At 37.1% G+C, this 12667-nt stretch overlaps 1 protein-coding gene across 4 annotated transcripts in view; it reads right to left on the bottom strand.

Annotated features, from left to right (window-relative positions):
* Positions 1–1095: 1095 nt before the first annotated feature.
* Positions 1096–12667, bottom strand: part of LOC132118212 (serine/threonine-protein kinase WNK3-like) — a 44042-nt gene continuing 32470 nt past the window's right edge. For all 4 annotated transcript variants that reach the window (XM_059527882.1, XM_059527884.1, XM_059527883.1 and 1 more), the window contains 5 exons: positions 10250–10332; positions 9374–9702; positions 9057–9292; positions 4854–5035; positions 1096–3656 (listed from right to left, as the gene is read on the bottom strand). In XM_059527882.1, coding sequence (XP_059383865.1) covers positions 3198–3656; positions 4854–5035; positions 9057–9292; positions 9374–9702; positions 10250–10332 — 1289 coding nt within the window. In that variant the 3' untranslated portion in view covers positions 1096–3197. The remainder of the gene's footprint in view (positions 3657–4853; positions 5036–9056; positions 9293–9373; positions 9703–10249; positions 10333–12667) is intronic.

Below are 12667 nucleotides of genomic sequence, written 5' to 3'. Positions count from 1 at the left end.
CAGCTTCCTTCAGGACATATAGTTATGCTAATTACAGAAGGCTGAGTGGCAATAGTTCTACAGGTATCACACAGAAACTCCAGTCAGACTCTGGCCAGTGTCCTGCAGAGTTTTATGAGCGGGTCGTCATCCGCAGAGGGTCTTGCATGGGTTTCTTGTTCACAGTGAAGAACATTATTGTACTCGTGCCATGTCCACTGCTTAATCCCCCATTGATGCCTATAGACCAAGCTATCACAATAGGCACATTATCAAGGGGTTTGGTGACTTCTGAACCAGCAGCAGTACATGCCTGATCTCAACAGACCGTGCACTGTACAGTGCTAAACACTCACATCTGAGAGAACAGCAAATGCTTAAGACCACGCTTCATTATATATGAATTTACAGTTATGATGACAGCTACTGGATGATTCGTTGTTTTCTTAGCTGATAGGAAAATCAAGATTTATGATGGTCATTATTTTCAGCTTTCTATAATTATGGCTAACCTTTCTTATTTAAAAAAAAAACAGCTGGACATGTACTTTTTGTCTCTGCATTGAGCCTAAAGAATCTTTGCTGAACTGTGCTTGTGATTTTTTTTATTTTTTATTACTACAGTAAAGAGCGCTTGGAATGTCAGGACACTTTTGAGACCTCTACTGGTATCACAGAATATCACAGTTTGAAAGAATGCTCCTAAGTGACAAATGTTATGAGCAAATAAATTACCGTTTGGTATTGGAATTTGGGGTCAGTCAATAAGATTTTTAAAGAAATTAATATTTTTATTTAGCAAAGTGATAGCACAGACATTCTTCTAATTTTTCTATTAATCAAAGGCTCCTGTTTAACAGTGTTAAATATTAAGCAGCATAACCTTTTGCAATACTGATCATTTTAGCAGCAAATCCACATACAGTATTAGACTGATTTCTGAAGGATCATGTAACAGTGAGGACTGTAGTAATGATGCTGAAAATTCATAATGCTGATAATAAAAAAAAGAAAACAATTGGAATATCTTACAATATAAGTGGTTTACTGCAGTTTTAATTAAAACAGTGACAATGTTTTCTGTGCTTTTGAAGGTGACAAAAAAAACATAACACGTTGATGTTTAACATTTGATGTTTATTTTTGATTAGTTACAAAACATAAATAGAATCAACAGTTGAATTAGTTACAATTTACAGTAGCTAAAATCACCAGCAATGAGTTTAGTCCTCTATAGATTATTTTCACTTAAATAACCTTTAATTATTGGAGGTCAATCAAGTAATTCTGGGATCCCCCTGGTTTTACTGTACAAATTCACCCACACTTATACCTCCACTGTAGAAATTATTTGGCTTCTAATATTCCCAATCACTAGCTTTGAAATAAAACCCATCTAAAAATCTAAATACATCCTGTTATAATCTTTGAACAAACGTTTAGGGTAAAGTTTGGAGCCAGGGGAACTCAAGAAACTGTTTAATGACCCGTCTCATCAGACAACCACAGCTTTCTCAACACTGATCAGTACACAATTTTACATTTTTACAACCCCTTTCAAAATACAAAAATAATGCTTTCTTTTTAGATTACATTTTGTTAACACTTCAACAGAGGGGTTTTCTTTACATTTCCCATTTGTACTTATCAAATGGATAATGTTTGGAGTTTTCTGGACACAACAGCCTTTTTACTCACCAGTACTGTTGGTTTACTGTGAAGAGGTGGGTCTTGTCTTTAGAAAAGTGACATAAAATACTGGCAACTGAATGATCGCAACCCTCTGTAGGCAGCAGCCATGTTGACCTCTTTTTGTAACATCCACAAGTTCAAGCATTAGCACGATTTTAAAAAGCTTCACAACACAAACCGGTTCCTCATTTCCCGTGCACCTTACACAATACATTCCTCCCTGTCCATCTCTCACCTACTTCTTGTAAAAATGCAGGTTGCCTTATTCGTACCGACCTTCCGTTGCTTTTTCCAAAAAAAAAATTAAAGAACACAGTCAGGTTTCTGCATATGGGCAATGCAGACTTATGGAGAATGCATTTTGACAACCACTTTCTAAATCTCAGTAGTCTGGCCGTACAACAGAGTTGAGTAGCTGCTGATTTAAAGGCTTGGCTCTGATATCTTGGTCTAGCTAAATCACATAAAAGCTTTCTGGGAAAAACACACTGTAGTAAGGCAACCTATTAATGGATTTTCTCCCAAACTTGCTTGGCAGTTATGTCTATTTATATATGAATACATCTTTTTGCCAGTGTTTTGCTGATGCGTTACATTGACTAAAAGCAAACTCACAGTTCACATTTCGGTGTGCACGGAAGCACGTTCATACGGGACTGTGCAAAAATACACAAGAACAAGCTGCATTCACTTCACTTGAGCTTTCCAAACAGCCATCTAGTCTTGCACACTTCACCATGGGATTAATGTTAATAGTGTAAACATTAAAAAGAGAGGAAATACTGCAATCATATTAGCTAGTTTCATTTGAAACCAAATTAACTTGTTTTTTTGTTGTTTTTTTCAGAATCAATTGCAGGATCTTAAAAGGAATTAGTCGATGGCTATTTCTGTTATTCTAGAAAAAAATCTTGGCTAAATCTATAATGTTACGGCTATTTATCGTCATAAAATATAATACATGAGGAGCATGCCCTATCCGTGCACAACGATTGTTTTCATAGCTACGATGATGGTTGAAAGGTTACCATGCTCTGCGCTGGAACATGCGTTCGATCCCGCCGCTGGCTGAATCCGTTGTGCTCTACAAAGATGGCGCTTCACTGCTGATGTCTGATTGTTGTTGTCGTTTCTGTGCGTATATATAAAAAATATTTCTTTTAAGCTATACAGATCCACATCACAACAACACAGAAAAGATGAATTTAAATATCAGTTATTAATTGCACTTTTTAAAATTCAAATAGTCTTTTCATTTGAAGCACTGATAAATGAAAACAAAGAGGATCATATCTCAGGTCAAAAATGTCTCTATATAGGGCGAGTTCAGGTCCAACTAAGTCGGGTAGAAAACTTGACGGTGCGGAAACACACAGAGGATATGAAATGAAAAATGCAACACAAACGCACGCTCACACAAATACACACACTACAGTATTTATACACCCCCCATACCCACACACCAACACGCAACCACTTTCTACTAATGTCCCTCCAGTATAAGATGTACACCGGTATCCATATTCTCACTGCTGTCCTAAAGGAAGGGTGGATGTGGAGGGTTTGGGGTGAAGATTGGCACTGGGAGGCAGAGTGGAGGTGGAGCAGGAGGAAGAGGAGCAGCACGAGGAGGAGCATGAGCAGAAGACATTGTTATGATTGGTGGCAGAGGCAGCTGTGATGCTGGTGGCAGGGGGCAGCAGAGGCCCCGCCGGGGTTATGAGGGAAGGTGCGCCGGACACCGAGGACTGGGGTCCTGACAGGAGCTGGACCTGCTGCGGGTGCAGGGGAGACGGGCTGTACTGCGGGGGCTGGCGGTGCAGATGAGCGTTCTGCTGGGAGAGAGGAGCGATGGGAAACTGTGTCGGAGGCGGCTGAGTTTGTCCACCGATGGTACTATATGAGGTGGGCGCCACTGTAGACATGCTGACTGATACTGGAGCGGTTAAAGGGGCTCCGGAAAACCAACCCGATGAATCTGTTGTCTGCAAGATACAAACATTCTTTACTTGTTATTCAATTTTTGTTATTACAAATACCAGTTAATACACTCTCAGACTAAAGGATACAAAAGCTGTCACTAGGGCGGTACACTTTTGTATGGTTTAGGTACTAATATGTACACTTGAGGTACTAATATTTTCCTTTAAGGTACCAATATGGACTATTTAGGTACAAAGGTTTATCTTTTAAAAAAGTTACCACCCTAGTGACACCTTTTGTACCCTATTCTTCTGAGAGTGTACACATGAATCCAAAAGCCTGATATTATATTTAAAAATAAAGATTTAAAATTACATTTACATTTGGAAAAATGGAAATAAAAGTGGTTGTTACATTGTTGCCATGCAGCTGATAGGGTGTCTGGGCGGTTGCTATGTGCCAAATTTATTTGACTTTAAACTTAATTGATTAATGCTTTCAAATAGCAAGTTTTTTATTTTGACATTTTGAATGTCCTATTTAGTTCAACAGCATATCTAATGTAGGGTGGGACTTTATTCTGTCCATCAGGAATTGATTGGATCATAGAACATGCTGTCGCTTGTTACACTAATTTCATGAGCGTGACAGGTTGCTGGAGAGAACTAAAGCTCATCAGGCCATTGGACAACCTCATTGCCCAGCCCTTGCATCTGTATGTGTGCCATTATGTTTTGTTTTGGTAATGTTTGCTTGAAAATGAAAAAAAAAAAAAAAAAAACCTGTTATGCAAAATCCACAGGTTTAATTGTCATGTTGTTGAGAAATGAAAGATTAGCAATGTTCTGCGACCTGTAGCTGAGTGTCTTCAAAAAAAGGCTAAACAAGTATGATGTTGAGCACAATATTTCACAGTTATGTACTTTCATACTGTAATGAACATTTTAATGTAGAGTCAGGGTCGCTCTCTGAGTCTACGTGCACAGTTTACATCATGCTACATAATTTGTAATTAAAAAAAAAAAGTATTAAATTAGAAAAAAGCTAAATACAATCACTTTTCAGCAATCATTAATGATAATTAATATTCTTCAACAAATCTTCATGAGCAAAATCCAGCAATTTCAATAGAAATCCATGCAACCCTAAAATTTCACACAGCAACTTTTGAACACCACTGTATATAACAGAAATATTTTAACTCATACACCCTAGTCTATATTTGCATGTTTGAGACATTTATTTTATGTATGTTTTACCTCAGTAGTCTGGCCCCAACCGCCCATCTCCTGCACTTGTTGGATCTGTTTGATTTGATTCAGTGAAGGCTTGGGCTGAACAGGACAAACAGTTTCTTTTGACCACTCATCAACAAGCTTATGCAGCTCATCAGTGAATGTGCTCTTTCTGTTGGCAGAACCCTGGGCTGAAGGACTCTGGTCTGAAAACAAAATGAGGGAACTGTTAAATAAAAATGCTAGGGCTGCACGATATATTTAAATTATCGATATATTGCAAATGTGAACATTGCAATATGCATATACTGAAACAAGGGCGTGTGTAGGCTACTTGAAGGGATACTCCAACCAAAATGAAAAATTTTGTTATTAATCACTTATCCCTATGTTGATCCAAACCCGTAAAAGCTTTGTTTGTCTTCGGAACACAATTTAAGATACTTTGGATGAAAACCGGGAGGCTTGAGACTGTCCCATAGACTGCCAAGTAAGTTACACTGTCAAGCTCCAGAAAAGTATGAAAGATATCGTCAGAATAGTCCATCTGCCGTCAGTGTTTCAACTGTAACGTTATGAAGTGACAAGAATACATTTTGTACGCCAATAAAAAAAATTACTTTATTCAACAATTCCTTTGTCAACAGTCTCCTCTGTGTCTCTCCACATCACTCAAACTACCTACACTCTTCTGTGTAAGCCGCGCCACAAGGATGCACTGTTTCTATGTCTTGACGATCATTCTTGTAAACGCAGTCAGTTATGTTTTAAATAAATGTAAACAGTAAAGAAAGAATTCATCATCCTTGCATTGGGAGGAAGTCGTGGCCTAATGGTTAGAGAGTCGGACTCCCAATCGAAGGGTTGTGAGTTCGAGTCCCGGGCCGGCAGGAACTGTGGGTGGGGGGAGTGCATGTACAGTTCTCTCTCCACCCTCAATACCACGACTTAGGTGCCCTTGAGCAAAGCATCGAACCCCCAACTGCTCCCCGGGCGCCGCAGCATAAATGGCTGCCCACTGCTCTGTGTGTGTGTTCACAGTGTGTGTGTGTGTTCACTGCTCTGTGTGTGTGCACTTCGGATGGGTTAAATGCAGAGTACAAATTCTGAGTATGGGTCACCATACTTGGCTGAATGTCACTTCACTTCACTTCACTTCACTTCACTCACTCACTGGATCCGTGCAGTCGGATTTAAAGGGACAGCAGCCTATACATGTACAGTAAATACGTGCTGCTGAATATGTCACTAATGTTAATCAAACAAAACAGCTATAACAAAGATTAAACTAAATTTAATTCGTATAGTAAACACAATGCAGTGTTATTATACACTTAATTATTTATGTACCTGAATACTAACATTTATTTTATCTATGCTTGTAAATTCTCTTTTTTGCTTTTCCTTTCCTTTTTTTAATGACTGTTCACTTGCCTTGTATCAAGTTTGAACTTTCTCAGACTATAGTTTTGCTGTGGTATAAAAAAGCAAAGCCAAGTTACAATGATATAAAATTAGTGTCATTCATTTTTTTCACACTGCTGGTCCCTTTCAGAAGTTGTAGTGATTCTTTCTTTTCCAAGAAAGAATGTGAAACAAATGGGTTACATCATTTTAATTTAATAAATATTTTAAAATATAATTGAGATTGATTTTAAACACTTTAAGCCATATTGTATCGCATATTGAATATAGCATTTTTTAACAAGGTATCGCATTTTTCTTCAATATCGCACAGCCCTAAAAAATGCCATTCCTCAGATCAATTCTCAGTTATTAAATTATTTTTCAAAAATTTGTGAGCTATAAGTCTGTGAAAAAGAAGTATCTTATGCTTGTTTTTGAAAGAAGACTCTAAAGCTGCATTTATTTGATCAAAATACATCAAGACAGCAATATTGTGAAATATTATTACAATTTAAAATACTTTTTTCTATTTTAATATATTTTTAAATTGAATTTATTCCTGTAATGACAAAGCTGAATTTATCCTTCAGAAATCATTCTGATATGATGATTTGGTGCTTAATATATTTGTGGAAACTGATATTTCTTCTATCAGGATTCTTTAATAAATAGAAAGTTTGAAATTTAATTTCCATTTATTTTCTATATATAGGCCTGTCACATTAACAACTTCTTGTTGTGCAATATATTACCCCAGAAATAATTGCAATAATCAATATTATTGTCATTTTAAAGACCATTTTATGCCACTGAATATAAAATCATAATATAACAGCATAAAATGCAAGGCCTACACACAAACTTTAAATTTTTGAGAATATTTAGATCGTGGAAATTAAGTATCCAAATATTAGATGCTTTAAAAACCTTAATAAATAGTAAATAAACTTTTTCTTTCTTTACAAAAAGTGCAAAGTAACGAGTATAAAAAAAGAAAAATGCACAACAAACTTGTATGGAGATTTCTCCATCTACAGATTTTTCCCTGACCTTCTTTTCTCTGTAAATAAAGAGTGCAAACTAATGTTGAAAAACACAATCACTACTTAGTAGGGGTGTAACGGTACGTGTATTCGTACCAGACCGTTTCGCTTTTGGTATGGTGTACGTGTGTACCGAATGACCGAATGCAATATTTTCGTGTTTCCAAACGAACATATTAAGTGGCAGAAGTCTCCGTGTTCAGCGCAAATCCCACCCTGCAGCTGATTCTAAGGCCGGTGACACACTGGCTGCGTGGCGTGAGCGTGGCGTTTCTGCTGCGTGTCAGTTGCGTGACGGCTGCTTCGCGTTTTCAGTGTCTTTACACACCAGAATCGTGCCTGACGTGGCGCTGGCACGCTGCTGCTACTGTAGGTGACATAAAGGGAGACCGCCGAGGCGCCGACAGACCAGGATCTTGTCTTCACGACAACAATATCTATACTTCATGTTGAGCATAAATATAAAGCCTACTGATAAAGGACACCGTCAACAGTATTGACGGCAAAATAGACTATGTTTGACAGGTGCAATATGCCAGCGTGTCACCGGCCTAAGGTTTTCAAAAGGCATCACGCGAGTGTGAACATCACTACAACTAGGAAAAGAACGATTGTAATTCAAACACAGCTCCCGTCGGCATTTAAACAGACCTTTGCTCTTAATTCCGATCGGGCCAACGCAATAACGAAATCTGAGCAGGTCTAAAAACTGAAACTGTTGATGCTGCACTTTACAAATATGAGCAGGCCTGCAAGCTGGGATTGGTAATGCTGCTCTTTAATCATAGTTATTTATTTATATTTTTCCATTATATTTTATTATATGATAATAATATGGTTTGAGACTGAGAGTATTTTATTTAGTGGAGAACTTTGCAGCAGTATTTTATTTCTTATTCTTTTTTTTATTTTATGTATATTTTATTAAAAAAGTATTTTAAAAAAGTGTAAACAAATTGTTAAAAAAAAGTTTATAGTAATAAACAACCTGCAGTTTAATGTTAGCATTTCTTTCCCTTACTGTACCGAAAATGAACTGAACCGTGACTGTAAACCGAGGTACATACCGAACCGTGATTTTTGCATACCGTTACAACCCTACTTAACAGTCAGATCTCTGTATGCACAAAGGCACAGATCCCTAAACAAGACCAAATCTGCAGACTGAACTTTTTTTTGTAGAAGCATGTTTTAAATTTGAACAAGCTCCTCAAGACTACACCACGTTATGTACGAGAAGCTCCAAAAGACACAGGCGCAAGTGGAATTTACAAAACATGGTGACATAATTAAATAAATATAATGGGCGATATACTGCGTCACCAAAAATGATTGAGGTCATGTACATATATTGTGCAATAAGTCAATATATTGATTATTGCGACAGGCCTATATATATAGTAACATTATAGTAACAAAAATGTCTTTACTGATATTTTTGGTTAATTTAAGGCATTGCTAAATAAAGTTTTTTTTTGTTTGTTTGTGTTTTTCTTTTCAAGAAATTAATACTTTCATTCAGCAAACTTGTAATCAGTAGTGAGCATGTTCTACAGGTTTAGTACCATTATTAGAGGTCAGTGATGGGGATTTCTCTGGCTTGCAGTATGAGAGAAGCCTGTTTTGCTCTCCACCAGAATAACTGCTAGACTGCAGAAGACTTCTTGAGGGTTTTTAAAAATCAAAAGAAACATGGTACAAGTGAATTCTAGTTACAACAACATCAAAACAAACAGCGTTTTTTCTAACTCTCCCTCTAATATGGTGGTGCTTGTACCTTGGTGTGTGACTCCGTTGTTATCCATGTGAGAGTGGGGTCGGGGCCGAAGCTTGGCTTTGGCAGGTCGGGGTCTGCGCGGGGACATGGCGAGGGGTGCGGTAGGAGGAGAAGAAGTACGGGGCAGCGTCATGGAAAAAGGTTGCCTGTGGTCTTTTAGAGAGCGGAGCTGCCTGTACAATTCCTGCAGCTCTCTGTTCTGCTGTGCCTGCAGGGACACCACCTCTTTGATGTGTCTACAAAGATAAAAGAGAGGAGGCATCAGTACGGAAAGAGAGGAGAAGAAAAACAGCATTGCAGAATTCTAATTCTCTCACTTCTCTCTCAGCTTGTGGAGTTCTGTCCTCAAATCTTCATCCTCCACCTCGCTCTCATCATCGCTGCTGCCCAGGGGCGAGTGTGCGTGACTCCTGGACAGGTGACTGGGCGCTGTAGTTCTCTTCTCATCTTTCTCGCCATCTTTTGCTTTCGATTTTCTCCTCTCTCGCTCGAGGTCAGGTGACACGGGGGAGCTGTCGGTCAAATGTTCCTCTTTCTGTTCGGCCTGGGTGACTGAGAAACGCCCAACGTTTCTTTGTGTGATCCCTTGGCTTGGTTCAGCATCCTGTGTTGGAAGGGGCTCTGCGGACTGGGACACTGGAATCACCTATGAGAAAAGAAAACGGGAACAGTTGATCCTTCATGCAGTATAAATTATTAACACTATACAGTACATATAACAAAAGACAAAATAAGTGAAAACTTGGTGCACTGAAGTCACATTGGAATGCTGGTGTTTATGAGGTAAGTACATGAACACTACAGAGATCATAAAGTCAGAATTGATTTTTTAATTTCAAACTTAGAAGAGTAATTTGAAAAATCATGATAGAAGCAAACTGTTATTTATTTTTATTGTCCACATTTAACACTTATATAGACTACCATTAAAAAGTTAATAAGCAATGCATCAAAACACTAACATACACAACATACATAAATTTTACCCTCAATGCACATCTTTATAATTTGTCACAGTAAGACTGAAAATCTACCTTTGACAGATCACATATAGTGTATGTGGTTTTGTCTCTATGTTTACAGTTGTTTAGAGTTGAAAGGCTGAGCTTTTGCAAAAGAATACTGTGGACAGTATACAGAGTGTGTGATAGTACGATGATATTATAATAGTGATGATATAATGATGATAGTACCTGGAAACGGCCTCTGCGTGAACACGGTTGGTCATTTGTAGATGCCTCCCTATCCTCCTTCATCCCCTGGCTCAAGCTGCCATCTTATCATGAAGAATAAAGAGAGAGACGCAAAGACAAGGGAACACAATGACAATAGTAAAAAAAAAAGAGAACATACAGAAAACACAGTGTATTTGGTATAAAAAAAAAAAACCACAAGCACACAAACAGACAAGACAAACACACGAGAGACACCACAGACACAGAAAGGTGGCATTAATAACTAAAGCACACGAGAGATCTTTGACTAACAAATATCCATGCATGTTCATGTGGTATTATTATAGAGTAGCATGGCAAATTACACCATCACTGGCAGTCGGTGGACATGAATACGAATATGAGTGTCGTCTCAAGCGTCATGCAGAGTGTGACATGGGAAATGGGTGTGGGGAAGGGTGGCAGGGAGCAGCTTTAACAAACAGTAAAATCAGTTCAGGAGAGAACAATCTCTGCAGTACAAATTATAAAACATTTGAGAATAATGAACACAAGTTATATGCCATCCATCCACACTCACACGGTTGCATTCATCTGTCAGATTCTAATATCACTGCCTAGAGAGCAACAGTGATACCAGTCAGCATGTGTGAATTATTTACATCTACAGCGCGTTCAGAGTGTGTATACAGAAACATTGTCTCATTCCGGGGAATATTTCTAGGTGATGATGGTCCTAAGTTGTTTTTCATGATACACAACCATATACACACAAATCTAAGCTATTGCTCTATTGTTTGGACTGATGGTACAAAAAAATTTAATTTAGGTTAGTATGTTAGGAATAGCATACTACTGTATTATTTAAGTCTATGTAATGAGCACAGAATGCAAATGTTCGGTTTTTATAGAATAAAATTAAAATACAAGCAATAACTAATTAATTACCTTTTAAAATATTAAAGTTTTTATCAATCTGGCATTTTTAGTTCAAAATTAGATAATTTAACATAACTTTTTTTCAAAGATACCACTGAATGTATAGCATTCAAAAGTTTAGGGTCTGTAAGATTTGTAAATATTTCTTATGCTCATCAATGCAGCATTTATTTTACCAAAAACAAAACAAAAAACAAAAAAACAAACAGTAACTTCATGAAATATTATTACAATATTTCAGCAGTCAATCCATATTCTACTACAATGATTTCATGTTCTAGAAATTAGGAAAAAAATGTAAATTATAAGTAAAATATTAATTACACATATTGTATAACATTTATTGTATTCATTATATTTATACAACATTTCTAATAAGGTTCAGCATTTCTTCGAAATAGAAATATTTGGTAACAATGTCTTTACTGTCACTTTTGATAAATGTAATGGCATTGCCCACATGTAACATTTATATACACCACATTAATTCCTTGCTGAAAAAAGAATTAATTTCTAAAAAAATAAAAATAAAATGTCTTACAGACCCCACACTTTAGAATGGTAGAGCAACATGTAACAATTGTAAAAAGGTTTCAAACTTATCAGTGTATACTGTGTACTGTTTCACATTCTACTTTTTAAACAAAAACTGCAAGGACAGCAGTATGCTAGTACTCCATTTCAAACATACCCATGGACATGCAAAAAATACAGAAAATAAAACCTTCCAAAAATCTACCCAGGTAAAGAACAGGATATAATCTAAAATTTCTGGGAGAAAATAAAAAATATTTTCAAATGAAAAATGCATAGCTAACATCTGAAAAATAGCTGTTCAATTTACATTGGAATGACACTAAAATGTTATGTGGCCAGATTAATTTTTTTAATTAAAAAAAAAGTTTGCAGCTGTTATTTTTGCATTAGAATAGACAGAAATGGACATGATGAACAATAGTTTCATGTCTTTTCAATTACTAAAATAACAAATAAACAGGTGCAAACTTCGGACTCTGGCCCACGTTGCTTGTAAACAAGTGTGCTATTTTTGCGATTGCAGGTGCTTTTGGTGAGTGAGGCAGGGTGCAGGAAGGTGAGGGGCGCGAGCACCGCAATACTGCACTGCATACGGTGGGACTGGAGACTCAGATCCAGGTGCGACGCACAAGGGTCATCCATCTTAGATTCTCTCCCCTTTCTACACTCCTCTGTTCTTACCCCTGGGTAACCCATGCAGACAAAACAAAAAGGAGGCTACAACATAAACGTTAATGTACAGCAGAGCAATTCAGTTCAAACAAGAACTAAAGCAGGAAAAATGTATGGCTAGGTGATGCAATGATTTCAGTACAGACTAAACAGCAACAACCACTTTATCACGGAAGAACTATTAGGATTAATAATTAATTATTAATTCTAACGGTATTATTACAAATTAAGAAATCCCTATCTAGCAAGGTAAGAGTCAGCTACATTCATTTGGCTGCATAAACATTT

The sequence above is a fragment of the Carassius carassius genome, chromosome 37, assembly GCF_963082965.1.
Source record: "Carassius carassius chromosome 37, fCarCar2.1, whole genome shotgun sequence".
NCBI classification, from domain to species: domain Eukaryota; kingdom Metazoa; phylum Chordata; class Actinopteri; order Cypriniformes; family Cyprinidae; genus Carassius; species Carassius carassius.
Note: the sequence above shows the minus strand (reverse complement) of the source record. Positions and strands in the feature narration are given on the sequence as shown.